This window comes from Aspergillus terreus, genomic scaffold (assembly GCF_000149615.1).
Source record: "Aspergillus terreus NIH2624 scaffold_2 genomic scaffold, whole genome shotgun sequence".
Taxonomy (NCBI): Eukaryota; Fungi; Ascomycota; class Eurotiomycetes; order Eurotiales; family Aspergillaceae; genus Aspergillus; species Aspergillus terreus.
Genome location: NT_165925.1, coordinates 768,259 through 795,491, shown reverse-complemented (window position 1 = coordinate 795,491; position 27,233 = coordinate 768,259). Strand labels below are relative to the sequence as shown.

General features: G+C 56.4%; 13 protein-coding genes across 13 annotated transcripts; 7 read left to right on the top strand and 6 right to left on the bottom strand.

The window, feature by feature from the left end:
* Positions 1-784: 784 nt before the first annotated feature.
* Positions 785-1,974, top strand: ATEG_01283 (exosome non-catalytic core subunit RRP42; the record flags this gene model as incomplete). The annotated part of the gene is made up of 2 exons (XM_001208648.1): positions 785-1,312; positions 1,369-1,974. 2 exons carry the CDS (start codon positions 785-787, stop codon positions 1,972-1,974), a joined length of 1,134 nt encoding a protein of 377 aa, XP_001208648.1.
* A 251-nt stretch (positions 1,975-2,225) lies between these two features.
* ATEG_01282 (uncharacterized protein) lies at positions 2,226-3,114 on the bottom strand (the record flags this gene model as incomplete). Its single annotated transcript, XM_001208647.1, has 2 exons — positions 2,226-2,633; positions 2,719-3,114. The coding sequence occupies 2 exons, from the start codon at positions 3,112-3,114 to the stop codon at positions 2,226-2,228; spliced, it is 804 nt and encodes a 267-aa protein (XP_001208647.1).
* A 1,324-nt stretch (positions 3,115-4,438) lies between these two features.
* On the top strand, positions 4,439-5,323 carry ATEG_01281 (uncharacterized protein; the record flags this gene model as incomplete). The annotated part of the gene is made up of 1 exon (XM_001208646.1): positions 4,439-5,323. The coding sequence occupies one exon, from the start codon at positions 4,439-4,441 to the stop codon at positions 5,321-5,323; it is 885 nt and encodes a 294-aa protein (XP_001208646.1).
* Positions 5,324-5,993: 670 nt separating this feature from the next.
* On the top strand, positions 5,994-6,871 carry ATEG_01280 (c-type cytochrome; the record flags this gene model as incomplete). The annotated part of the gene is made up of 4 exons (XM_001208645.1): positions 5,994-6,021; positions 6,382-6,413; positions 6,464-6,622; positions 6,695-6,871. The coding sequence occupies 4 exons, from the start codon at positions 5,994-5,996 to the stop codon at positions 6,869-6,871; spliced, it is 396 nt and encodes a 131-aa protein (XP_001208645.1).
* Positions 6,872-8,228: 1,357 nt separating this feature from the next.
* On the top strand, positions 8,229-10,173 carry ATEG_01279 (uncharacterized protein; the record flags this gene model as incomplete). Its single annotated transcript, XM_001208644.1, has 2 exons — positions 8,229-8,775; positions 8,849-10,173. 2 exons carry the CDS (start codon positions 8,229-8,231, stop codon positions 10,171-10,173), a joined length of 1,872 nt encoding a protein of 623 aa, XP_001208644.1.
* Positions 10,174-10,824: 651 nt separating this feature from the next.
* Positions 10,825-11,963, bottom strand: ATEG_01278 (DNA-directed RNA polymerase II core subunit RPB3; the record flags this gene model as incomplete). The annotated part of the gene is made up of 3 exons (XM_001208643.1): positions 10,825-11,221; positions 11,304-11,845; positions 11,907-11,963. The coding sequence occupies 3 exons, from the start codon at positions 11,961-11,963 to the stop codon at positions 10,825-10,827; spliced, it is 996 nt and encodes a 331-aa protein (XP_001208643.1).
* A 741-nt stretch (positions 11,964-12,704) lies between these two features.
* Positions 12,705-13,317, bottom strand: ATEG_01277 (NUDIX hydrolase; the record flags this gene model as incomplete). Its single annotated transcript, XM_001208642.1, has 2 exons — positions 12,705-13,132; positions 13,266-13,317. The coding sequence occupies 2 exons, from the start codon at positions 13,315-13,317 to the stop codon at positions 12,705-12,707; spliced, it is 480 nt and encodes a 159-aa protein (XP_001208642.1).
* A 2,586-nt stretch (positions 13,318-15,903) lies between these two features.
* On the top strand, positions 15,904-17,032 carry ATEG_01276 (arginyltransferase; the record flags this gene model as incomplete). Its single annotated transcript, XM_001208641.1, has 4 exons — positions 15,904-15,961; positions 16,158-16,233; positions 16,404-16,742; positions 16,795-17,032. 4 exons carry the CDS (start codon positions 15,904-15,906, stop codon positions 17,030-17,032), a joined length of 711 nt encoding a protein of 236 aa, XP_001208641.1.
* A 994-nt stretch (positions 17,033-18,026) lies between these two features.
* On the bottom strand, positions 18,027-18,899 carry cbpA (putative calcineurin binding protein; the record flags this gene model as incomplete). The annotated part of the gene is made up of 1 exon (XM_001208640.1): positions 18,027-18,899. One exon carries the CDS (start codon positions 18,897-18,899, stop codon positions 18,027-18,029), a length of 873 nt encoding a protein of 290 aa, XP_001208640.1.
* A 1,218-nt stretch (positions 18,900-20,117) lies between these two features.
* Positions 20,118-21,077, bottom strand: ATEG_01274 (alpha/beta hydrolase; the record flags this gene model as incomplete). The annotated part of the gene is made up of 1 exon (XM_001208639.1): positions 20,118-21,077. The coding sequence occupies one exon, from the start codon at positions 21,075-21,077 to the stop codon at positions 20,118-20,120; it is 960 nt and encodes a 319-aa protein (XP_001208639.1).
* A 531-nt stretch (positions 21,078-21,608) lies between these two features.
* Positions 21,609-22,461, top strand: grpE (mitochondrial nucleotide exchange factor MGE1; the record flags this gene model as incomplete). The annotated part of the gene is made up of 3 exons (XM_001208638.1): positions 21,609-21,893; positions 21,951-22,376; positions 22,429-22,461. The coding sequence occupies 3 exons, from the start codon at positions 21,609-21,611 to the stop codon at positions 22,459-22,461; spliced, it is 744 nt and encodes a 247-aa protein (XP_001208638.1).
* A 556-nt stretch (positions 22,462-23,017) lies between these two features.
* Positions 23,018-24,285, bottom strand: ATEG_01272 (uncharacterized protein; the record flags this gene model as incomplete). Its single annotated transcript, XM_001208637.1, has 4 exons — positions 23,018-23,456; positions 23,522-23,633; positions 23,687-24,059; positions 24,127-24,285. The coding sequence occupies 4 exons, from the start codon at positions 24,283-24,285 to the stop codon at positions 23,018-23,020; spliced, it is 1,083 nt and encodes a 360-aa protein (XP_001208637.1).
* Positions 24,286-25,403: 1,118 nt separating this feature from the next.
* Positions 25,404-27,223, top strand: ATEG_01271 (putative isoamyl alcohol oxidase; the record flags this gene model as incomplete). The annotated part of the gene is made up of 3 exons (XM_001208636.1): positions 25,404-25,648; positions 25,704-25,904; positions 25,957-27,223. The coding sequence occupies 3 exons, from the start codon at positions 25,404-25,406 to the stop codon at positions 27,221-27,223; spliced, it is 1,713 nt and encodes a 570-aa protein (XP_001208636.1).
* Positions 27,224-27,233: the final 10 nt, after the last annotated feature.

The window sequence follows — 27,233 nt, the reverse complement described above, 5'->3', positions numbered from 1 at the left end:
GTCCTCATACCCCACAGGCCTTTTATAGATATATACTTGTCGGCCTCGCAATTTGTTTTCGGCACGCGGTTTGTTGTCTGTCTTTCTTTTGCACATGCGATTGCACATTCCCCATATACATTGATACCACTGTGCGAGTCACGCGGTTTGCTTCATTCCTTATATATGCATTTCTCACCTGTCCTGATCCTTACACTCGAAATCCCTCCTTTCCTTGAGTCTATCCTTATCTGTATATCACTCTCTCCTTCGCTGTTCCTACACTCTTTCTCTTTCACCCTGTACAATGTTTCTCTTTGTCTCTGGGAAGGACGACCGGTGGCTAGTCTGGGCTTTGCACCGCATATTGTAATATAGTACCACGTTGGCGGTGATCCGTCTCTATACATATACGGCTTCTGAAAAGTGATCTGAAGCGTCATCTATGTTAATATATCAGAATAATTGTATAATGAATACCATTAGCAAGAAAATTGAGTGTGAAAGTAGGCGCATGCAAGTCAGTAGTAAATCGGATGTCTATATGATCGACGCGGAACAACGATAATCCGCATCAGCGATTTTCCCAAATGAGTATTCGACGTCAACCATAGCAAATCCTACACCACCATGAACTCGATTTAAAGACTGTTTCTTGTGCATAGTTCTCCCATTACCAGTCGCGGAAATATCCTCTTTATATTTTCTGCCTCGAGCCAACTGCCGTGATCCCAGGCTGCACAGCCTGTGGATTGATCTGAAGAACTAAAATCTTCCCTTCTCTACCTTCTCTTTCAGAGCAGCCATGTCCCAACGACAAGCATCCTCTGCCTCGCAGACCCCCCTCATCTCTCCCGCCGAACTTTCCTACCTGTACACCTCGCTCGCCCTCCCGAACAACCCCATCCGCCCCGATGGCCGCTCCCCAACCCAGTTCCGCCCGCTGACCGCCGAAACCGACATCCTCCCCGGCACGAATGGCAGCGCGCGCGTCGGGTTCGCAGACGGCACGCAGGCCATTGTCGGCGTGAAGGCCGAGGTCGAGAAGACGGTCGCGGCGGCCGACGTCGCCAGTCTCGCGCAGCAGGGCCCCGCCGAGACCAGCGACGACGACCCGCAGCAAGCATCGAGCACCGGACACGGATCCTGGGTACAGATGTCCATTGAGATCCCGGGGTATCGCGACGACGACGCCCTGCCGGTGTTTCTGTCGGAGATGATGCGCGAGCCGCTGGTGGAGTCGGTGTCGAGCGGCGGAGACGGCGATATGGCCGGCGGGTTAAAGGGTCGGCTCGTGATTAACCGACGGTGGCATTGGCGGCTGTACATTGATGTGAGTTTTGAGTTTTCTTCCCTGTTGTGGTGTTCACAGGCTCTGACGAAGCGTAGGTGCTGCTCCTCTCGCAACCCCTTTCGTACCCGCTCCCGCTCCTGTCGCTTACGACACACCTGGCGCTGCTGTCGACCAAGCTCCCCAAGCTCAAGTCGCAGGGCGAGGAGGACCCGTTCTTCGACGACGACTGGAACGCCGCCGAGTACCTGTACCCGCGCACGCGCGGGCTCAAGACTGCGGCCGCGCACCCTGTGCGCCCACCCATCACGCTGCTCGTCATTGCTGTCGGCGAGAACGTCATCTTCGATCCGAGTCGCGAGGAAATCGCCGTTGCGGACACGATCCTGGCGATCTCGGTCGCGCGCGACGCGCAGTCGGATGCGCTGAAGGTGCTGTCGATTCGCACGGTGGATCCGCCGTCGCGGCTGACGCAGCCGGGCGTGCCAAACTCGGAGAACGTCGCGACGCTGGGGTCGGCGGCGGCTGAGGAGGCCGCTGTGTTGAACCCGTCGACGGGCGAGGAGGAGGTGCCCGGCGTGTGGAAGCCGCGCCGTGGTGGTGTGAAGCGGAGTACCGTCGCAAAGATGGTGAAGCTGGTGCTGCGGAAGGGCGGTGTCGGCGAGGAGGTGCTGGAGGGCTTGGAGGGTGTGGAGGTTGGCTGAGACCTGCGCAAATGGAGTATTCGCCTCGTGTAGGAACTACTACATCTATACGGCCACCGCTCGGGCGGAAGCCAGACCAGAGCAACGGCGCATGACGCCGATAAGCGTGCAGTTCGTCAGACAGACAGACAGACAGACAACTGACGAGAGGACATGTACATAATGACTATCATATCAACAATAAAATACAACCAGTCCACCGCCTAACATACAACCTTCATTCAGGACACAACCGTAGCACGGAGGTTTCCTCACCAAATCCCCAACCACTTCTTCACCGGCCGCTTCTTCCCCTCCCAATCAACATACTCCTCCGCGGAGCCGGAGCCGGAGCCCTGGAACTCGGCCGCAACAGGCGACTGCTCATCCACCTGCGCCTCCGCAGGAGCCTCCACCGCATTCTCCTCCGCCGGCTCCTCCAATCCATGCGCCACGCGGAACTGACGCCTCTTCTCCGCATCCTCCACGCGCCGCTGGCGCTTCTCCCGCGTCTCCAACGACGTATGCTCGACATGCATGCGGAACACCGACAGCGCCTGCGACACCGTCGCGACCGGATGCGTCAGCAGCGCCGACCACGGCGGCAGCAGATGCGCAAACGGCGAGGTCGCCCTGAAGTTGGTCGTGAAGGTGAAGGTTGCCAGGGAGGTGAGGACGCCCTGTCACCAGAATTAGCATGCCCTCCTTCCCTCCATCCAACGGTAGAAAGAGACAATTGGGGAGAACAAAGGGGGGGGAACGTACCATGGCAATCCAGATGTGAATCCACCGACTCGTCAAAAACTTGTACATCACCGTGCCCTCGGGCGGGAACATGTTCGGATACTGGCGATGTTTCTGCTCTTCCTTTTCCTTCTCGGAGAGGCGCGGCCCCGGGTAGTTGACGGGGTTGCTGGAGACGACGCGGCCATTGCGGGTTTGGACGACGCGGCGGGCTGGATGGGATGGGGGGCGGAACTTGTCTGGCTGTGCTAGCACGCGTGGTTTTTCAGACGAGGGAGCCTTCGACGAAGCGCAGCGGCTGGACGGGGTGCCGCGGCGGAGTGCGATTCGTGGGGTTGTGCGACGGGTGAGCGCTTGCAGCGTGCGCGGGGAGGGCGCCCCGCGCGGGAGGAGGAATTGCGGGATTGTGGTGGGCATTGTCGTGGTGTTGGTGGTGGAGGAGGTTGAGCTCGGAGATGGGAGGTTGTTCGGGAGGGTTTCGGAGGTGAACTTTTCGGATCGGTATCACGTGATCTATACATCAACATGGGATCCAGTTGTGTAGGTACACCACACTAAGCCAAAATTATGTATATATTGTATATTGTACAACATTTAAGCCAATGCTTCCTCATCAGGAGCTCCTGTACCATATCTAGGGCCACGTCGCCTTAATGTTGCCCACGACTGCTGTCGCGATGCAGGCTCGAGCTCACGAACTACCTCCAATTTCCCGTTCTTTTCCATGCTATCATATGGCAATCGAACGTTCACCCGACATGACCTAACAACCGATTTGGAAAGATCGGCCGTGGCTGAGGCTGCAGGTCACTTAGGACCTACGAGCCATGAATCAGAGCATTGTCTGTCGGCCAGACTTTGATCTTATTAGACCAAGTGATGTCCCCTTGGCGCCATGCTTGTTAATTTGAAGTATACCGCGCTCGTGGGCTTTCATAAACTCCTACATCCTATCAGCGACTCTTGGGTCATGTTTCATAGTCAAAGGGGGAAAGGAATATGGTCAAACGCAGGATGAGGAGAGTGTAGATGGAGTCGAAATAGGGTCCTCCACAACCCGGATCGGTCCTTCTCCACACTAGAATTCAACGCACATCATCGCTTTCTTAAGGATAAATTTTTATTGCTAGAACGGTGGGATTAATAAACAGAAATTCCAAATGCGGTGGATAAGCATAAAGAATTCAATCCTAATTTGTGAGAGATAGAGAATTGAAAAGTTGCCATATATTCTATCTTATCCAGAGAGCTTCTATTTCTATACAGGATCCAACACTAAGTAGCTATATACTGATTCGGGCTATTGGGCGCAACCAAACTTATTCAGACAAGCTTGATACCTTCGCACTTCTGGCTACAATATTCACGAATGAATTCCCATGAAATCATCCACCTTCCTCAATACGTACAGCACACGACCTCCCTCCAGGAGAACGAGACAGCCCAGCACATCCCTGTCAAAGCCTACCAACTCATCCCATAGATCGTTTTTGTGAATCCAAACCGCAGAGGAAGCTGACAGATGTTGGAATCCCGGTACGCTCCACTACAAGATGGAATGGTCAATGGTTACACTGAATAAACAAAGCTATACTCTGCTAGGTCTTGATTGGACAACCTTCATGGTGGCGGTGAGCGTTGTACGCCAAATATAAATGGTAAACCATCCTCTTCGGGACCTCTCTTTTTCTAATGCTTCATTCTCTTTGTCTCAGAAGACAGTCCGACTTCAGCTCATACCATGGCTGAGAAAGCGTCGGATGAAGGCTGCGTTGCATGCGGATGGACTCGGGATCAGCAATCGAAATGCTGTTATTCCAGCCATGTCAAACTAATCTATGGCGCACATGACCGGGGTGTATGGTCGATCGGGACTGATCTGATTCTCAAAGAGCGTCCTGACGAGGGTCCGAAAAACGAAGCGAAAACACTGCAACTTCTTGAACGTTATGCCGATATTCCGGCACCCGAGCTTGTCTGTGACTGGGCCGATCGAAACGGGCGTTACTTCGTGCTACAAAAGCGAATGGAGGGTGAGAGCCTCGAGACCGTCTGGCCTATACTATCGCACGACCAAAAGGTCGCTATTGCAGACCAGGTGGCGGACGTCTGCAAGCATTTACAGTCCATTACCTCGTCGAGTATACAAACGGTTGATGGAGGCGCCTGCTCTCCGGCCTTGCTTTTTTTCAACTTCGACCCTCGTGGGCCTTTCCACTCCGATGTTGAACTATGGGATGCTATAAGTCTCACCATTCACAATCCTCCTGAAAAGTCATTTCCCCAGCAAGTGTTGGACAACCTAAAGAAGCGCTTCCCTAAGTGTGCACCATACGTCCTCACACATTGCGATCTTAATATCGGAAATATTATGGTTAAAGATGGGAAGCTTGTTGGCATCATTGATTGGGAACATGCAGCGTACTATCCTATATGGTATGAATACGTCTCAGCTACTTGGGGCTTCACCGAGGCAGATGCTGAATGGAGGAGGCTGTTACGGCAACATCTTAATGTATATGAAGAGGCCAAACGTTTCTGGATGGACCTGTATCAATTGCGAAATTATCCTGATTTGGACGAGAAAGGCCAAGAAGTGCTGGAACGACTGTCCGCGGAGTTGTGATAGCTACGCCAACCGGAACAGATCTATGGAGGATGTATACAGGTGTCGGCAAGGAGTGCATAGTAACTTCCAAGTTGTTCTATGCAGTTGACTAATTATGCTCAGTACATCGGACGGAACTCGGACGGGTGAATCACGGAGTACGTACGGAGTAGGCCATCGAACAAATGGCGAAACAGGGATTTCCAACTTCATTTTTGCCGTTCTCCCGGGCGATGAGGTCATAACGATTCATACCTACTTGATTCTATACAAAGATAGATGCCGACTTCAATATTCATACCTACCTAGGATATGATAGCCATATTGTCAAATCATAGTACGACTATAAACTACTAATGTTTACTCATAGGATATTCATTATCGAGTAGAATATCAACAACAACAAAGGTTCACCGAAAAAACCGAAAAGAACAGTTTCCGGGGACGCCCGTCGACGGCTGAATCATCCGCGCCCTGATTGGCCCAGAAGCGGATCACGGGAGGGCTCGGGGGCAACGGGGCCGCGCCCGGTTTAGTCGCTTTTCCCTGCGATCGCAAGTTTTTCTCTCTCTTTCTTCCTCTTCCATCTTTCTTCCCTCAGCTTTTGGATATCCTCACAAACTCAATTCCTTGTATACTACACACTCTCTTTTATTTCCCTCCTTAACAATCATCTCACACATTCACAATGGGCAAGGACGCTGGTTTCGCTCCCGGTAAGCTCCTCCTGCTCCTCGCTGGGTTCTGGTCATTCTCCTGGCCAGACCGTCATCATGCCTTCAGTCTCAGCCAGAGGAACATAAGTGAATGAGAGGATGGTGATACCTGTCCCTTGGGTTTTTACCATGATCCTCAGTGACTCCCTCTCACTCCTTCCCCTGTTTGGCCACCTACACTTCCATCGCGCACCTACCGTTTTAAAGCATCACCCTCCGTTCCCAATCCTGTCTGCACTACACTGCGCAAGATGACAAGCTTCGATACCCTCTGTTTTCTCACTACCATCGACCTACGCGAGGCGGAACTGGAGGCCGCCGATCTCGCCAAACAGACAGCTAACAAGTGGTTCGCTTCAGGTGACAAGGCTAAGGGCGCCAAGCTCTTCCAGGTGAGTACTTGATCGCGATCACGGAGAAACCAAATGCTAACGTCTTCGAGACCCGCTGCGCTCAGTGCCACACCGTCGAGGCCGGTGGCCCCCACAAGGTCGGCCCCAACCTTAACGGTCTCTTTGGCCGTAAGACCGGTCAGGCCGAGGGCTACGCCTACACCGATGCCAACAAGCAGGCTGGTGTGACCTGGGATGAGAACACTCTGGTATGATTGACCCTTTCCGAAGTGTCTTTAGACATTCCTTTCGGATCGTCGCGATGACTAACACTCGTACAGTTCTCCTACCTCGAGAACCCCAAGAAGTTCATCCCCGGTACCAAGATGGCCTTTGGTGGTCTGAAGAAGGGCAAGGAGCGCAACGACCTGATCACGTACGTATCCATCACGTCAGAGAAAGAGAGTCTATTAACGACCGTGCAGCTACCTCAAGGAGAGCACCGCTTAAATGTCTGAATGATGATGTCAATTTCCTTCTTACCCGCCGGTGTGGGTCGTCGCGCCGGAGCGGGCTTGTACTATTACACCTCATACCTTGTTTACTATTCGCAATAGACCTGGTTCTCCTTTGTGCGGTGTGGTTGATAGACGTTTGCGCCGACCAAAATCTCGTTGTTTCGTGTCCGATTTGCGTGTTTTATTGATGTTTTGACTGTACTGAGGGTTAACCCCGGCTCTTCTCTAGCCGTAATGAACAGAGATCTCCTCTCATGACATCTATCGAGTCCAAAATGTTGATCTACTCCGTACTTGATCTGGGTTGATCGGAGCATGGATGTTGCACGTGTGGCGGACGAGTCACGTGATGCGGCCTTATTCCTTCATCCATCTCATTCCTGCTTCCTACAGAGAACTCTCACTTCTGCGCTTCGTTCTTCTCTCCTATGCAACATACAACACTACCAACTGATCTACTGGTTCCTCCAGGCGACTCTTCACCCATGAGGTCATCCATCTACTACTACTCACCCATTCCCTTCTCTGGATCGGCCGATAGAGTTGGAATGCAACGGCGTTTGGCGATCCTTGCAGCCCGAGACCTCCCTTGGGACGATCATTGGCGGAGACTGCTAGAACAAGTGGCCTTACGAACCTTGAGAAGAACCGAAAGACTGGCGAGTACGATGGGAGTGTACAGAGCAGTACAGGGCAGAACAGGCCGAACAACAATGCTTCGGGCACATGACCTGGACTCGCCCATGATTGGCCCAGCCTCGTGCGCGAGGGGTTTGTACCTCGACCTGCTCTCGGATTCCACGGTACTTCCCGTCGTCCTCTTCACTCATCATTAAATCATTCCATACAAATAACTATTTCCATCTTATTCTCTCTGCTCAACCACTACTTCTGCTCTACTCCTTCTGCTCCACTAACCCCACCCCCCTTACAGTGTTCTGCGTGGAATGCAAAGCGCCCTGGTGAAACTGAACGCCTGGTAATCTGGACCTGCACCGCCCCAGCCTCCTCCCCGCGGCTAGAAGTGACTTGTCGCATCCCACCCGCCCGTCCTCAGGCATCAAGGCCTCTCCCATGTCTTGTATCGTGACGTCTGAGTGCTTCCCATCTGACCTGCAGCATCTTTCGTTATCATTCGTCTTGAATCCATTTCTCTTGACTTACTGGGATTTCCCCTTGATCGTCGCACTGGTTCCCCCAGGCCTAGCCTCCTGCGCAGTTTAGAGTGCTATCGCGGCCTGAAGCGCGTTTGCGAACTAACCCCTCCCTATCTTTCTATCTATCTTCCACCAGACACCACCGTGCCAGTAACCTGGCTGTCGCAACAACGTACAGTCTGTGCGCTCCGCCGTCCATCATGCTGGACGAGCTAGACAACGTCTTTGACGACCATCCGTCCTTGGATGCGTCGCTCGAGGACTTTGAGAACAACAGCAACGCCCACCGCTCCCCTGTCTTCGGTCTGCCTTCCCAACACTCTGGCTTTCGCTCCGAGGAATCTGACGGGGATGACGATGACACCACCCCGAATGGAGAGCGCTGGTCGCCGCCAGGCTTTCGCCGATATGACTATGTACAGGGGAGTGGCTGGTACCGTCACCAGCCGTACCTGCGCAAACCCGATCACGATCGACTGGCGCTCAAGCCGACCGTGGGTCTCAGTCCGTCGCAGTCGCGCGAACCCAGTCCGCAGTACGAAGATGCGCTCGAAGGGCCCGCTGCATCCCGGCGCGGTCACTCCGTAGAAGGCGGCGGCGACGTCACCGTCGCAGCCAACGTGCCGCTGCCGACCGATGCAGACACCCCGCAGAAAGGCCGATCTCCGAGTCCCGGCCCCGTGCAGGGCGCGGCGAGCCCGAGCCCTGAAGGAATGGACTTTGGGTCGGAGAACAATCTGAGTAATTGTAGGCTTGATCTTGGTTTGCTATCATGTCCAGTCCGCTGGCACAGCATACTAACCGGTGGGCCTTTCTCAAGATATCCGCTTCGCGGTCCGCGCTGAAGTCCAGCATCGCGAACCCTTTGTCGCGTTCTTTCGCTATGTGCGCGCCAAGTTCGATCGCATCACCAGTTCCAAGTCCAACACCACCCTGTCCATTCTGGTGGCCTTCCTCTCCATCGCCTTCATGCGCGCCCTGTTCATGCCCAACATGCCGCAAGCCATCCCAGATCTGGTCAAATTGTCTAGCTTTGCGCGCTCCTTCGAACCGCTGATCTACTACTCGGAGAATGGAGTGCAACAGATCGGCACGCTGCAGGAGACCGGCGTCGCCGTCTGGGACCTGAGTGAATCCGTCCGGGGGACCAACATGACGAGTGCGCCCATCATCGTGCGCCAGCTGGACGAGCTATCTGAGTCACTCAAGTCGCTCTCCCTCGAGCTCACGCGCTTCTTTGCCAACGTGGACTCGGACGTAGACTCCATCCTGATCGTCATGGACTGGGCTAAACGCGAGCTGGAGACGCTGTCTTCTCAGCCCCCGAGTACGCTCCCAACCATTGTCTTCGACAACGTCCACGATCTCTTGTCGCGCTTGGGCACGCTAGAACGGGTCGCGGTCCCCAGTGGCGACACGGCCGGCAGCGAGCTCACCACCACCCCCACCACCTTTGGCAACATTGTGACCACGCTCTTTGGCCAGACCGCCGCGCAGCGCACCCGCGCGACGCTCACGCGAACCTTCACCGAGTTCCTGGCGGTCCTCGAAGAGTCCATCAACAGCGAACTCACCCACTCGACGGCGTTATTCGCACTGTTCGAGTCCATCGATCGCCAATTCCTCAACCTGCAACGCACCGTCGTGCGCGAATCTGACGCCCAGGAACGCGCTGAGGGCGAGATGCTCAGCTCGCTGTGGACGCGCGTCCTCGGGCCCGATGCCGCAGTCGTGCGCAAGTACGAGAAGAACAAGCGCCTGCTGGCCAACGTGCGCAGTCGCACAGTCGCCAACAAGCATCTCCTCATGGACCACCGCAGCCGGCTCTTAACGCTCAAAGTCAACCTGGAGACCCTGCGGCGCAAGCTGGTCAGTCCGCTGGTGCGACGAAACGATTCCGTCAGTTTCGTCGGCACCGTCGAGTCCAGCCACGGGCGCAGCAATGGGCGCATGCTGGGCCCCGTCGAGGCTGTGATCGAGGGCCAGATCCGCGGGCTCGAGGGCAGTTACGACTACCTGCGGTCGGTGCGGGAGAAACAAAAGGCCAAGCTGATGGAGATGGTGTATGGCGCCGGCCGCAGACTTCCTCCCACCACGATGCTTTCCGAATCCGACGATGGAGCTGATACGATAGAGGGAGTGTGATGCGACATAAGGACCCATAGACTGTTTATACATACTCGACTCTGTTTCCCCCGTCTCTTTCACTGTCTATTCTTCTGTCGCATACAACTCTCCTATTGTATTCCTCTTCCCTTGGCGTTGGTGTGTCGGAACTGGTCATGCATCTGGGCTCCGCGGACGGTGTTACGGTCCCTCTCTTCTCTCGGCTGGCTGGCTGGCGTCTACAAGAATCGGGCATGTCCTCGCTATACCGTCTCCTTTTCATGGAACTGGCGAACTGGGCAAAAGCGGTAGACGGGTTCCTTGTGGGTTCTGGTGATTCGTGGTTGTTCATTGGATTTGGATTTCTCTCTCTGGAATTTTCTGAGGTTGGTGCTTCGGGTTTGGGCTGTTGTTGTTCTGGGCATTAATGGTGTATGATGGCTATCTATCTTCAATTCATCGTACTATATGTATCGTTTATCTCTTGATTCCCGCCACAGGCAATAGTATAGAACATAACATATTGCGAAGACCTAAACGTAGTAAATAGCATATCCTCGACGCCATCCCAAACCCCCAACTCCGCGCATGCTGTAGCGATCAGAATCTATCGACTCTGGGTTTTGGACAAAGAATTTTCCCGAGTTTTATAATGAACATCCACTTTTCACGGCAAGTCCGAGACAAAAGTTAGAACCCATATCCCCCCTGACCATAAGGCGTAGCGCCATACGGCGTGGCCGCACTCGCGCCCCAGGCACTGGCCGCCCCGCCATTCGCATACGCCGTGAAGCCGCCGTCAATGCCCTCGGGCGGCTCGTAGGCGTCGGGACTGCGCATGCCCATCATATCGTCCTCGTCGCCGCCCATCATGCCAGTGCCGTCACCTTCGCCGGTGCCCGACAGCGAAGAGATGACCGAGGCCAACTTGCGCTGCAGCACGATGATACCCTGCTGGATGATCATGTCCGGGTCGAGGTTGCCGATGCTCTCGACGTCGAGATAGAAGTTGGCGGGCTGGGCGTCGTAGTCGAAGGGCTGGTCGGGGGGCGCGGCGTGTTCCCAGGCGGCATTTTGCGAGACGGGCCTAGACATATTAGCCTCTTTTTATCCCGGAGGGAAAGGGGAAAGGGAAGGGGTACCATTCTTTCACCGGATCCTCCTCATACCAATAATCGACATGGCGCAGGTTATTGTGCGGGTCGTACTCAAACCCAATGGCCGCGGTGGGCGCCCACTTGGCATGCTCCTTGGCGATGCCCTTCTTCGCGATGCAGGTCATCTTGAGCTCCTGGCCGCGGCGCAGCTTGCAGATGAGCGGGCCCTTGCCCTCGGGGTCGGTGATGACGGGGGTGCCGACCCAGTCGTTGGCGCGCTCGCCGGCGACGGCCAGGTCGCGCGCGTACACGCGCATGATGTCGTCGCCGGTGCAGCGGGCGTGCAGCTGGAGCGTGACGCTGCAGCGCGCGCAGTGGTCCTCGCACTCGCAGTCGCGCGTGTACTCCAGGTCCTGGTCGCAGTTTTTCGAGTTGAGCGGGATCAGCCCCAGCCGGTGCGCGAGGAACTCGTCCGGCAGCACCGACGTGTTCTTTTCCACTTCCACCAGGTCGATCGCCACCGTCGGCACCTCGGCGAGCATCGTGCGGCGGAGCGAGTTGGCGAAGGCGAGGTCGACCGAGCTGAGTTTGAAGTCGACGCGGTATGGTTCTGCCTGTAGTATTGATTTTGGTTAGTTTGAGGGCGCGTTTGTGCGATAGGAGAAGGGGTCGTACCTCTCGCACGGTCACTTGGGGCCCCGTGGGCTCAATGTCCATCTCGGTGTAGTCCATTCTGCCGTGCAGCTCTCGGCTGCGGGGATGCAATCGGATAGAGGGTCAGAGAATATTATGGGAGAGGAGTGTTATGGAGGAGAGAGTAAGGAGGGGTGGAGGTGGTGAAGTGGTGAGGTACGGAGTAGTGAAGTGGTAAAGGCAGCGGTTGATGAAAGAGTTATCGGAGGCTCAAATGCGCTTTTCCCGATTGGGCGGTCTATCAGTCCTCTTCAGCACGCTTTCTTTTTCTCGATCGGTCAACGACACCACTACTCCAGATCAACTACTTTAACTCTACAAGTACGCATGCTACGACTACAGATACCGCAACCACAAGGGTCACTGGTAGAAAGCCTTCATTTCTCGGATCAGACCTGAACTGGGCAGACATCTCCCATCTCCCAGGCAAAGCCCGCTGCCTCGATGATCCAACCCCTTTCCTTCATCCGTCGGGGAAACCTCTAGCTCTCTATGAGACGGATCATCGTGAGAAAAATCTATAGGGTGAGTGTGTCGTGCGCAAAGCCATCATCCCGCCGCCAAAACTGAAGCCAAGCAGACCACAATTCCAACTCCAAAATGACACAGCCGACCGGGACCAGAGATATCCAGATGGGATGAGATGCAGCTAGAAAAAGCAAATAACGGCAAGTGGTTTCTTTTGTGGGGAAGAGGAAACATTCATATCAATCGTAACGGGCGTCATCTTGCAGGTGGATGACACGCAATTTTTGTCTCAGAACCGAGACGGTAGACGGGCTACCTCCTCATGGAACTGCGATTGAGCGCCTCCAGCAGCTCCGGACGACTGGCCAGCGCAGTCGCGGCCTGCGCATACGACACCCACTGGCGTTTCCGCTTGTGCATCTCGGGCCACTGGTCCTCCTGGCGGTCGACTGTAACCTCGAAGAAGTGGTAGGACGCCTTGGGCGCGTGGGCCGTCAGTAACGATGACGGCCGCATGTCCGGGATCAACCCCAGGTCCCGGTGCACGGTGCAGATCACCCCGGCCTCTTCCCAGGCTTCGCGACACGCCGCCTGCTGGGCACTCTCCTCGTCGGTCTCCCATCCTCCTTTCGGGAGCACCCAGCTGCCGCTGCCGGCGGATTGGATCAGCAGGACTAGCGTTTTGTCGGCGGACAGCGGCACCACACCGGCAACCAGACGTTCGCCTTTGGATCCGTACCCTAAGAGCGGGGACGGGTCAGCGGGGACTTTTTATGCGCTGATGGATGGCTCGAGGAGGAGCGGATTGCTCCCTGCGGTGATCCACATGTCTCGCGGGGATGTGTGCAATGACGGTATGATGCGATCACTCACGTTGGTTTGTTCGTCCCGTTCGGGACTCCATGGATCTCGCATGGTCCACCATTTTGGAACCCATGAAGATATGAGAAAAAGGGGATAATTCAAATGAAAATGCCGAAGTTGACAGTCTATATAGGAAGAGATCCCACGGTGCTGACAGCGCACGCTCGGTTTCACGCGACAGTGGGTCAAAGGAGTGGACAGAGGAAGATGGGGGGGAAAAGGAAGAAAGATAGAAGGTCAATGACCTCGACGAGGCCAGAAAAGAAGCTGAAAAGCCCCCCAGAGGAAATTGGGAGATGTCGAGAAGACGAATCTCCGGAGCAGCAACGGGGCCAGCCGGTGGAGGGAAACGCTGGGCCAGGACCCGGTAACCCTATGCTATTTTTTTTTCTGGCCGGAGGAACGCAAAAAAGAAGCGAGGCGGTCGAGGAGAAACTCGGTAAGTTCTCGGACAGAACAGAGGAACAAAGGGCACAAACAGAGCTTCGATCTAGGTATTCCCGTTCACTCCCGCGGCGGACGGGAACGTCGAAGGCGAGGCGAGGATAGAAGCGGACATCATAATAATGGAGAGAGGATAGCAGAGCGAAAATAAAGGGGGGCGGAAGAAAAAGAAGGATGGAGAAGAAGTGGGAGGAACGGAGGGGGAGGCGACAGCTTGGAGGTTCGATGCGGGAGTACCGTACCGTAACGTCCGCCGGCCTTTCCGTACGCTGCGATGCGAGGTACTTCCAGGTACCTCTTCATCCCCATCCCATTTTATGATCCATATGGTGGCTATTGAGTCTATGTGCAGTCATAACTCCTTATTCTATTCTTATGGAATTCTGATCCGTTCTTAGGGTATTTAAAGTCCTATACGATGCGTCACCCATACTGGTAGGCTACCTACTGTGTCTTCTATACAGAGCAGATGATATCGATCTTACAGACCAACCCTACTCCGAGGACATCGCTCAGTTACACTCCTCCTCCGTCTCGTACGCGTGTCGGCAAAAGTCCTTCATCAAAGACAAAGATCAAATAAATTAACCCCATGGCAAACAACCGACATCTGCCGCCACAAGCGCACGGTCATGCCTGAATGCTGATCGATGGCAATGCACCAAGCTCTTCCTGCTGACTGTACTCGGTACAGAGCGCCAGGGAAATAAGTTCAACCTTCGGGTTGTTCGCGTTGTAACTCGTCACCCACAAACCATCATCGTGCAGCTCCATGGGTCGATCCACAGTCACCGACGTGGTAAAAGGGCGGTGCACCGGATGGAACCCTAGCCTCTTCCGTTCAGCACAGCACAATACTAATCATAGCTGCGAGTATTATTGTTCGCCCGATGGTTGGGTCGGACGATCCACGCGGTGGACCTCGCCACGAGTCCGGTCAATCAATCAATCAATGAAGAAGACGCCCAGATCGCCTTGGGAATCGATCACGGACATCGCGTGCTGTCTCTCGCTGTCGGCTTGGAGCAATGACAGTGGCGGCTCGTCGCACACCCTGACGACGGTGCAACGGGATATGCAGGGCGAGGCGTTAGTAGTAGACCTACGTGTGACGCTCTCGCTCTTGGCTTGGTCCCAGGCGGACCCCGTCCTCCCCCTGGCCCATCGCCAATCCTTCTCGGCCGCCAGACAAGCTACGGATTGGGTACCATGCAATGCAGAAAGCATAGTCTGCATACATTAGCCCCGAGCAATGGGCGTGGAGGGGGGTGCGGTCATCGTACATACGTCGGTGGAAAGGTTGATTCAACCGAATGCGGGGCTGCATTCCGATCAGTCTTGCATTCATCGTGAGCGTTGAGTCACGTTTCGAACAGAGGGACAACGATGATGATGATCCATGGATGATCTGGATCAAGGGATCAATGGATGACAACACATACGATCAGCTCGTTGCAATAAGAATTGTCGCACATACTCCGTCCTGGAGATCTACACAAAACGTTGGCCAAACACGTGATTAGGGCCGGATCAACGAGTAATTACAGACTCGAGAGGATATCGACGGAAAGAGAGAAAGATGTCTTTCTAATAATGGCCACATTCCATGGCCTTCATAATGAGGATTGACACTTGGCCAACTTCCCGTTTCGAGAGCCCTTCCGAAGTACTCCCACTTGTTACGGGTGATGTATCGTCATGGAATTACCACGGGCTCTCTGGAGTGGATTTAGAGCTATCCCGTCGGTCTGTACGTACCTCCATCGATGCGGAAGTCTGTCGGCTGTTTGACACAATTTGGGTATCTGTTGTTTGGAGTCTACACTGTAGGATAAAAGGTAGTCTAGTTGATCGTTTGATAGTGGATGGTCTATAGACAAGGATGATGTTTCTAGAATTCCTTCGTAGAAATTTTGTAATAATACCTGGTAGTCAATTAACGTCTATATCAATTAGATACCCTCTGGCTATTGAGATTGATAACTATAACTATCATATAGTAGGTATCAACCTAGGTACCTACCTACCTATTGTACTGTTGTATAGAATGTTCTGGCGGTGATGTTCTGCCGTGAAGCTCCCCGCAGTCTGCATCCGCATCGTCATCTTTTCCCTCGCTCAACAACACTTATTATTTTCGCCCTTCCGCCTGGAGCGCCACCCTTTTCTCTCTTTTCTTCTCTTCTCCATCGCCTCGTCCACGATGGAGCCGATTGTCGACGCTGAACGGGCCAGGAATCTGTCGCTCTTTCGCCCTCTGGGTAAGACACCACCACTCACGGCGACACGCCTTTCCCCGTGCTAGCGTCATTGGCCGACGGCCGTCTGCCTCGTCCTGACTAACGCCTCGTCCAGGCTATCAGCGCAATTCCTGCGGTTACTGCAAGTCCGACAACGGAAGTTCGTGGTCCTTGGTCCCCACTTGTCTCTGCAGCGACTGAGTGACTGACGGGCCAGGCGCATCTTACTACACCAGTTCCGTCTCGGTCAGACCGGCGCACTACGAACAGCTCGTCAACCGCGGCTGGAGAAGGTACTTTCGTCTGGATTGATCTCCCGATGCATATGGAGGCATCTTCTGACCACTTAGATCCGGTACTCTCTACTACAAACCCAACCCGCAGCGATCATGTTGCCCGCACTACACCATGAGGTACAGATCGACTGTTCCGTCCATGTCCATGTCCATCACTAACCTCCCAGGCTCGACGCGTCGGCGTTTCGCCCGCGAAAAGACCAACGAAAGGCCATTAACCGCTGGACCAAGTTCGTCCTCGGTCCGGAATACATGCGTCGGGCCGCGTATCTCTGTCCACAGACCCGCGAGTGCGTCTTCCCGTCGTCCATCGTCCATGGACGCTCCGAACTGACCCCTGACAGGGAAAAGAAACGCCGCAAGTGCCACTTTGACCTGCTCTCCGCGGTTCACGAGGCCGAATACTCCCGCGTCAAGCGGCCCATCGACCCCAAAACTAAAAAGTATTTGGAGCCGGCCCATCGCTTCGAGGTCAACCTCGAAGGCGACTCCATCTCTGAAGCCAAGTATGACCCTTGTTCTCCATATCCAACCTCGGATGTAGGTCTGATCAGCCAGGTTCGAGCTCTTCCGCAAGTACCAGACCACCGTCCACAAGGAGGACGTCTCCAAGTGGCAGAGCAAGGACTTCAAGCGCTTCCTGTGCTCCGGGCTGAAACGCTCCCCCGTGGACCCCAAGTCGGACGAGAAGAAACTCGGCTCCTGGCACCAGTGCTACCGGCTGGATGGGAAGCTGATCGCCGTTGCGGTGCTCGATCTGATGCCCAGCGGTGTGAGCTCGGTCTACATCTTGTAAGTACCCTGCGCGCCAGGCGTCCGCCAGGAAAGAGAGCTCCACTGACATCGCCAGCTACGATCCAGCGTATGAGGAGTGGGAGTTTGGGAAGCTGAGCGCGATGCGCGAGATTGCCCTGGCGATCGAGGGCGACTACCAGTACTACTACATGGGTATGTGGAGTGAGCGTGCACGGGGAGCGCCTCTAACTCTGGCAGGCTACTACATCCACTCGTGTCAGAAGATGCGCTACAAAGCGAACTTTAAACCGCAGCATATCCTCGGTATGACCCTGCCCTCTGTATATTCCCAAGACACAATACTGACAGCCACAGACCCCGAGAGCTACACGTGGGATCCCCTCGACGGCGAGCTGTCCGCAAAGCTCGACCAGCGGTCGTACGTCTCGCTGTCGCGGGACCGACGCATCGCCGAAGGCACTGAATCGCCCGACGACACGCCCGAGGCCGACGCCGAGATCAACGACGAAGAGCTGTCGCTGTTTGACGTGCACATGCCCGGGGTCATGACGCTGGAGGAGGTCAAAGCGCTGGATCTGGACCATTGGCTGCTCGTGGTGCACGGATCGTTTGTCCATATGATTGTACGTGGATGGCATTCTGCTGGAACGCAAATGACTAACGCTTACAGGATCTGGTCGGGTGGGAACGAATGCCGCTGGACAACCCGCAGTCTGTCAAGGGGATTATCGCAGAGCTGGCGGCAGTGCTGGGCCCGGACGTGTTCGAGAACAGCGCGGTGGTGCTCTTTGATTGATTATCAGCTACTGAAGGAGTCGTAGACTTTCATATTAGGTAATGCATTTTGTACGGCCACCTGGTCTGATAGTACACAATGAAAATAACAATCTAGACAATCCCAACGCTTCCCATAACGCCAAACGATCCCACCAACAGAACACCATGCAGAGACGTACGATGCAAGCATGTAGATACAATGCACCCGCTAAGAACAACAAAGCGTATCGAAACAGAAAGCCTCCTCCCGAAACCGCTCACACCATGAGCTCGACCGGCGGCCGCGCAGTCTTGGGCGGCGTCTTGGTGACAGACATCTCGATCGGGCTCATCTCGACATCGCCGTCCTCATCTTCAACATCAGCACTGGTATCCTCGACCATGACCGCGGGGAGGTTCGGGCTTCCGCCGTGGTCGTCGGGGTGGTAGATGAGGGTACTGCTGCGACTGCGCTGGCGGGAGGCACCGGCGGGCCAGCTCGCGGTGCGCTGGTCCGACGAGAGCGACATGGGAGTAGCGGGGTCGTCGCCTGCGCTCGCCACGCCACCCGCAGCGGACTGCTCCGTCTTCAACTTGGCGAGGGCCTGGGCGAGGTCACTGGCGTGGACTTCCTTGTTGGGGGGATCCTCCGGGCGCAGGACCCAGCCGTGGGGCGGGCTGGGCGGCGGCGAGATGAAGAACAGCTTGTCGACCTGGGGGGCCTCGAGGAGCTTGGGGCGCTCGTCGAGGAGGGGCGTGGGCTCGCCGAAGTAGGTCTTGGGGCGGATGTGGGTGGAGAGGAGGGCCTCTTCGTCGAGGAGCTTGCGGACGCGGACGGCGTCGGCCTCGGTGCGGAACGAGCAGACGATGCGGCGGAAGGACGGGAGCGGCGAGAAGGAGTTGAGCGGGGCGATGGACTCCAGATGCGAGCGGATGGTGGCCAGTGAGGAAGTCTGGAAGATGCGCGGGTCGTGCAGGTCGGTGATGAGGAGGGTGTTGGAGGGTGGCGTTGGCTGGGAGAGCGCGGGGAGGTTGGAGAGATCCAGCGAGAGAGTCGGGCGGTTGGAGGAGGTTGAAGATGAACGGGAGGCGCGGTGGGCGCTGAAGGAGGGAGATGAAGGGAAGGATTCGGGGGGTGATGAGCAGGTCATTGTGGTGGATGAAGTGGAAGTGGTTGAAGGGAGTTGAGGTTGAGGTTGAAGTGGTGAAGGTGAAGTTGAAGATGGTCAGGAGAAGTTGCGGTGGGAGGGCTTAATAAGACAGTTGATAAACACCACCACAGTATCTTCAGTCTTTCTTCTTTCTTCTTTATGGTCTTTCTCTTGTTCTTGTTCTGTTTGATCCTTGTCTGGAGAGAATGGAATGATCACGACCGGCCTCTTAAATACTGCGCTGTCTCGAACATTCTCTGCCGTTCTCGTCTGCTGCGCCTCCTTTGCGCGGCCTTCTCCGCCGACACTGCCTCCAGAGTCCATTATTGCATGCGTTGCCACGGCCATTCCGGGCGATTTGTGGCTGATGCAGCTTTGTCGCCACACTGCCTTCATCTGGTTCAGGGGTTCTTTGACTATCGCCCATTTGCTATTATTTTGACAGGCTCTGCAGACTGCAGTATGCAGAGCGACCCGCGATCGACACCAGACATACTCTGTCTACTCTGTCTAGACTGACATGAATCCTCCACTGTCCTACCTTACCTATTCCGTTCCATGGTCGGAGGCTTCTCCGCACTCCGTCGTAGCTCCGCCCCGAGAGTGGAGGCTTCATATACACGCGGTCCGCTCCTGCAGACACCATTGTCTTGTCGCTCCATATTGAGCATGCTGGAGGCTGGTCTCTGCTAGGCACGCGCAATAACAAAGTCTACTTTGGAGCTGACCCGCTCTAAGCCTCTGGAGTCGTCCCAAGATGACGGTCAACGGACCCTCAACAAGACGACGGAGTGCACATGATCGCTGAGGTCAGCCAAGTGTCAGTTTCATGACTTCTCTATCTTCGCAGTACCAATTGCGGTGTAGTGCATCATACATTTGATTATTCGACTTGTTCCTGATGTGGTGGCTGGTCCAACCACCCGTCCATCGCAAGGCGCAACAGCCTCATCCTTCATACGAGAGCACACATCTCCATATACAGGGTACTCTGCATGTTGACTCCCTAAACACCCCAATGACTACTGAGAATTTGCCTGCCTGTTCGCGTCTTGGCAGAGGTTCCGGGCTTAGCCTGAGCTAGGTCATCCTTTGGCGTTCATGCATAGCCACCCCGGACTTCCGTTGGCACTAACAAACAATCGGGTCTACGAGCCGCGCCTTGTCATATCGACCGATCCTAACATTGCAGCCTCTATTCTATCTAGGCAACCCAACTTACAAGGTTGAAATCGCCCGGTGGCGGTCCGCGACCGCTCGCTTCGTGGGCTCCGCGTCCGGCGCATACACTTCAAACGCATGAGGCAGCCCCGGATACACATGCAGCTCTACGCTGATGTTCGCAGCCGCGATGCGACCCGCATAGGCGATGTCTTCGTCGCGGAAGATGTCCAGCTCGCCCACATCGATATACGTAGGCGGGAGACCCTCCATCTTGCTCGCGCGCGCCGGCGCAGCATACGGCGACGCCCGATCCGTGCCAATGTCCTGTCCCAACAGGGCGGTCCAGGCGGTGATGTTATCGTCATTCCGCCAGAGTGCGAGCGGCTCCAGCGCCGCGATCGGCGTGGTGTTCCGATCGTCCAGCATGGGGTAGATGAGGATCTGTTTGGCCAGCGGCGGTGACAAACCACGGTCACGGGCCATCAACGCCAGCGCCGCCGCCAGTAGTCCGCCGGCACTCTCTCCCATCGTGGCAATGCGACTGCGGTCCACCCCAAACTCGTCCGCGTGCTGGTGGAGCCAGGTCAGTCCGGCGTAGCAGTCCTCCGAGGGCGTCGGGTGCGGGTGTTCCGGCGCCAAGCGGTAGTCAACCGAGAACACCTGCACCCCGGTCTGTTGCACCTGCAGCCGGAGCATCCGCGTGAACAGCTCGACGTGGCCTTGGATCGTGCCGCCCCCGTGCGAGTGCAGGATCGCAGGACCCGGCGACGATGAGCGCTGCTTGGGGGCAAAGCGGTACACGGAGATGGTGGCGCCGTCGTACGAGCGGATCTGGTGGATGGTCTGTTCCACGTCCGGTGCGTCGGGAAGTTTTGCAAACATCGCGGCGTAGAGGGCGGTGATGCCCACCCGGCGGGCCTTGACATCGTGCACAGCAGGCAGGGGAGACGCTGCTATGGCGGCTAGGATGGGGGCTGCAGCAGCCGAGAACGCCGGGTCGTAGCTCAGGGGCATTGTGACGGTTAGACTTCGTTCTGAATTTAGAGGCGTAGTATCTGTGCAAGTGCAGGAGTGCAAAGGATCTCGGGCACTGACACGGGGTTCTATGGGATAAAGCTGGGGAGATGAGGGGGTTAAACGAAGTGGGTGCAGTGGGCCCCTACATGGGAATTACTATATGGGGTATGGATAGTCGCATCGGGACTCTCCGTGACTGCCGACGTACAGAGTACGATCCAGAAAATGCGTGTTCTGAAGCAATTGAGATGCCCCGGCATGAGTTGTATACGACAATCGGTTTGTGTTGAGGGCGTGCGTGATGACGTAATGACGTCCTCTGAGCCGTATAAAAATACCGTACCCAGACCGTACCCGTACCTCATCTCCGATACCGGGCCGTCGTTGGCCCGAAGGCGGTCAGTCAGGTGAGGAGCAAAGAAAGTTCTGTTTTCTTAACGATGTCACCGCAGCCTCTTTGCTCAGCATCCCCAGTCATCTCCTCCTTCACTGCCATTGTCGCTGTCCTGCTTCCTCCCATCCATCAGAATGTTCCAAAGATCCATCCTTAGACAGGCCCAGGCCGCCCGCTCTCTCCTTTCCGTTCGCTCGACCTCTACCGCCCCGTTGGCCGTCCGTCGCACATCACAATGGCAGCCCCAGCTCACCCAGTTCCGTCCTCTGGTCCCCCGGGCTGCCTTCCGCAGCTACTCCACCGAGAACCAAGCCGCCGAGGGCGAGAAGAAGGAGAACGGCGCGGAAGAGGCCAAGGAAGCCGAGGATCCCTGCCAGAAGGAGCTGGAGGAGAAGAAGAAGGAGGTCGTTGACCTGAAGGTAATTCCATCTCGGCGATCGCAGCTACCCGTGTGATGGTCTATTAACCCGCAACAGGACAAGTACGTTCGCTCCGTGGCCGACTTCCTCAACCTCCAGGAGCGCACCAAGCGCGAGATGGAGAACGCTCGCAACTTTGCCATCCAGCGCTTCGCGGTCGACCTGCTCGAGAGTGTCGACAACTTCGACCGTGCCCTGCTGGCCGTGCCCGAGGACAAGCTGTCCTCCGATTCCCCCGAGCACAAGGATCTGCAGAACTTCGTCGAGGGTGTCAAGATGACCCAGAACATCATGATGAACGCCCTGAAGAAGCATGGCCTCGAGCGGTTCGACCCCAGCGAGCCGGCCGAGGATGGCAAGGCCCAGAAGTTCGACCCCAACCGTCACGAGGCTACCTTCATGGCCAAGGTGGATGGCAAGGAGAACGGCGACATTATGTACGTTCAGAGCAAGGGTTTCACTCTGAACGGCCGTGTATTGAGGGTAAGCATCAACTTTTACTCCCTTTCGGTGTCATCACTAACAAGTGTGTTAGGCTGCCAAGGTCGGCGTTGTCAAGAACGACTAATTTTCTCACCTCATCCTCGACTTCGCATCCGCTCCTCATCTACTCTTCTATCTGTATAATATACCACTTCTTCCCTTTGTCGGAGACACGATCTTTGACAGGTCGTGTTCGGGGACGTGATCCCCATTGCTTCTTGTTTCTATGAATGCATGTGTATGATACACCTTCGTCCGATTGGAGGCGTACGGGTCGTCTCCTGTCGTACGGTTCCTGCTTTTCTGGCGTTTTGCACCCTCTCTCCTCATATCTGTATTATATGCGATGACCCGGACTGTTCTGATCTCTTTCTTGTGGTTTCAAAAGTGAGATGTCCTCTGGATTGGATTTGGCATGGCTGTGGGTTTCTTGCATGGCATCTGGAACATGACTTTGTCTTTGCATTGCTATGGCCGGTTGGTTGGCCGGTTGGGTCGGCAGCAGGGTATCGCTAGATAATAAATGACTACTGGCGGTTGCCTGTACGTGCAGTCCTAGGATGTACTGAAGGATTTTTCTGGTGTATACATTCATGATTAACTCGATATGTCTAGGTGGCATACCCAGCACAATGCCATGCTCAACCCCACAAGGAATTTCGATCCGACACCACGGAAATATCCACCTGCTTCTTAATCCCGTGGCCCGATTCCACACTATACGCCGGTCCGTATGACGGGCGCTGTGAATCCTTCAGAATCTGCTCAATACTATCGCAATCATCCCGGTTATTAGACGTATGCTGCTGGTTCTGCTCGGCAAGAGTGGTATTCTTGGACGTGCCCCGATTCTTCGAAAACGGCCCGGAGAGCTCGTACGACCGCGACTTGGTGGCACTGGAGAGCTTGCGCACGGACGAGATCAGCAGCGGCCGGATGGACGGCACGGACGAGGTGATGATGATGATCAGGTTCTCGGCGTAGCCCCAGCGGATCAGCTCGACGCCGCCGGCGCCGATGTTCGTGACGCTGGGGACGTGGTCGAGCTTGGTGGTTTTGATGATGGAGGCGACCATCGCTCTGCATAATGTCAGTCGGGACAGCATCAAAGGGGATGGGGCGGCATGGATGCACGTACACGATACCCGAGACTGAGCAGGACGATCAGACTGATCTTGATGCGGAGCCGGAGGTTCAGGTTCCAGAACACGACGGTGGGAAACACCGCTAGGAACAGATCGGTGGCTGTGTTCACCGCTGTGGGTTTGTTAGCGGCTGCAGTTGCATGCCTCGAGAATCGAGCAACCCACAAGAGGAGAAATAGGAGAAGCGCACGACGGCCACGACGTTGCCACAGGTGGTCTTGATGTTCGCGTTCCAGAGCACGCGGGCATCGCGGCAGATGCTGAGCGGGAGCACGGCGGAGACGATGTTGGCGGCGAGCTGCAGGGCCAGGGCCACCCACAGAGCGATGCGGAAGGACTTCTTGCCGCCGAGGATGCCGAGCAGGTAGAGGGCGAAGGAGGCGCGGGCGAGCCCGGTGCTGATGGTGACGAGGGGCACCTGGATGGCGATGTATTTGAGGACGTGCTGCTGGTTGATGGCGGGCAGGGCGCGCAGGTCCGAGCCGAAGCCGTCTTTGACCGACAAGGTCAGGAAGACTGTCGACGTGAGGGTCAACGCCTGTGCGTCCGAGGTCAGTATGGGCGCCCTCTGTAGCGTCTGGGGGGGGGAGAGGGGGGAGGGTTACCCAGGCCACGATCATCAGGACATCATCGAAGCGGAAGTGGTGGATCTTGATCTTTGCGATGACGCGCAGAATGAGAATCAATGTGGCGATGGCGACGGCCGTCCACATGCCCTTTTCGAGGGCCGGGCCGTCGTTGGACGTCGTTGCAGTTGAGGCCATCGTAAGGCGCAGACAAGCATTGCCATGACGCTGGGCGAGTTGTGTGCTCGCGAACCGGTTGGGGGTTATGTACGATCCTGCCGGAGGAGAGTGTATAACGCTGGGCTGTGGCAACCAGGGTTCCAGACGCCTAGTTCGCCAGACCCATGGCATGGGTCTGGCACTAGAGGAAAGTCAAAGAGATTGGAGGCTGTCGTCCACCGCTGGCCGGGTCTTCGTCAGAGAATCTGGGCCAGTGATCCAGATCCGGTGCTGGATCCTGATCTGGATCCTGCAGCCCTCGGACTCCACCAACACGAGCGAAAAAGGAGTCAAATCGAGTGTGGTGACGGTCTCAATTGCGACCTGAATCAGACTTCAGCCCTCCATCTTGTTCATATCGACGATCACGACTCAGCGGGGAGTGATATGCGACGATCTCCTGGCTTCTGCCCTAAGATCCGATCTCCGTCGGCATCCGTGGATCAGTCGAACGCACCAATTTTGGGACGGAGATGAGCCCTAATAATCGGACGTGCCGGCTGAAACATGGCCCTGCTGAACCATGGCTCCTGAGCAATAACTCCAATAGCTTCCGGACACTCGGCTCTGCACTGCTGCAAACGGTGGGTTCTGCTGCTCGCTGCCAATCAGGCCGATGGCCCAGCTCCACGGCCACGTTGTGTGATCGCGATGGCGTCGGAAGCCTGCCGGACGAACGTGGGTTGGCGTCAGGCACGGCCGGACTAGGCGTGCTTTGGGAATGTTGTCCGACGCAGGACGCCACATGGGCGGTCGATAGAGGCGTCTTAACCAGGCATTCTTGCTGATACCAGCTTAGTATCGCTTTTTTCTTCCCTGTCGACTCAGTCTATCGTCGGACACCATCTGATTCTGGTTGTGTTTCCTGAGTCGCATCACGACGACTAGTGACTTGTTGGCCCCAGCATGTCTCATTGATATTGGAAATTTTTGGTATAAGAGCAGTTTGGGAGCGTCTCCTGGGTCTGATTTTTGCGCATTCTGGTAGAGACCCCGAATCCGGTCAAGATCTTCGTTCCTTGATCAAGGGCCGTTGTCTGTCTGTCTGTCTGTCTGTCTGTCGTCTGTTGTCTATCAGCACTGTCCACTTCCCCGACATGAAGGCTTCCTGGGCCATTGCGGCCACCGTCGCCGCTCTCCCGCTGGGCGCACTGTCCACTACCTGCCACTGTCTCCCCGGGGATGCGTGCTGGCCGTCTTCCGCCCGCTGGAACGCCCTCAACACCACCGTCGGCGGTCGCCTGGTGGCCACCGTGCCCATTGGCACCCCTTGCCATGATCCCACCTACGATGAGGCCGCCTGCAAGTCCCTGCAGAACGACTGGTACTTGCCGCAGACTCAGTATGTTACCTTCTGTTCTTAAGGAGTACTGTATCAACGCTAATGCTTCCCCCAGCTTCGTCTCGTCCTCCTCGGTGATGCAGAGCTACTGGGCCAACCAGAGCTGCGATCCCTTCACCTCCCAGTCCAGCCCATGCCGGCTGGGCAACTATGTGAGCTACGCCGTGGACGTCCGCTCGACGGACGACGTCGTGGCCGCCATCAAGTTCGCCAAATCCAACAACCTCCGTTTCGTCATCCGCAACACCGGCCATGAGTAAGTCCATCCGTCCGCTCGCTTCTCCCGCACCACGCTGACTCGCACCCAGTTACATGGGCCGCTCGACCGGTGCCGGCGCGCTGTCCGTCTGGACGCACAACCTGAACGCGGTCGAATACCAGGACTGGTCCGATGCCACCTACTCCGGCCCGGCCTACAAGCTCGGCAGCGGTGTCATGGGCTACCAGGTGCTGGACGCTCTCCAGGGCACCGGCCATGTGCTTGTGGGCGGCGAGTGTCCCACCGTCGGTCTGGCCGGCGGATACACGCAGGGCGGCGGCCACTCGGCGCTGAGCACCGCCTTTGGCCTGGGCGCCGACCAGACGCTCTCCTTCGAGGTGGTCACGGCCGCCGGCGCCGTCGTCACGGCCTCGCGCACCGAGAACACCGATCTCTACTGGGCGCTGAGCGGCGGCGGTGCCGGCAACTACGGCGTCGTGACCTCCGTCACCGTCAAAGCCCACCCGGACGCCCCCGTCGCCGGCGCCGCGCTGCGCTTCACCACCGCCAACATCACCACCGACGTCTTCTTCGACGCCGTCGCGCGCTTCCACACCCTCCTCCCGGCCATGGTCGACGCCGGCACCACCGTCATCTACCAGATGACCGCCTTCCGCCTTCATCATCAACCGGCTGACGGCCTACAACAAGTCCACGACGGACGTCAAGACCATCTGCGGCCTTTCCTGCGCGCCCTTGGCCGAACTTCGCCATCCCCTACTCCGTCGCCGTACTCCCGCCTCCGCCTCTACTACGGCCACTACGAGAAAGTACATGAGCCCGCTGCCCTACGAGTAACCTCGAGGTCAGCCCAGTTCAACTACGGCGGCCGCCTGCTCCCGCGCGCCACCCTCGACGCCAACGCGGCCGGCCTCGCCGCCGCCCTGCGCCACATCACCGACGCCGGCCTCATCGCCGTCGGCGTCGGCATGAACGTCTCCGCCGCCAATGACGTCCCCAACGCCGTCTTTGCGCCCCTCCGCAACGCCGCCGTCACCATGCAGATCGGCTCCTTCTGGAACGAGACCGCCCCCTGGTCCGACATGGTCGCCGACCAGTGGGCCATCACGGACGACTACGTCCCCGCCCTCGAGGCCGTCACGCCGGGTTCCGGCGCGTACCAGAACGAGGCCAACTTCCGCCAGCCCAACTGGCAGGAGACCTTCTTCGGCGAGAACTACGACAAGCTGCTCCGCGTCAAGGAGAAGTGGGATCCCGACCATTTCTTCTACGTGTTCAAGGGCGTCGGGAGTGAGTATTGGTCCGTGGCGGAGTCGGGGCGCATGTGCAAGTCGTCGGCGTCTTGCAAGGCGTAGTTCGTGGTAT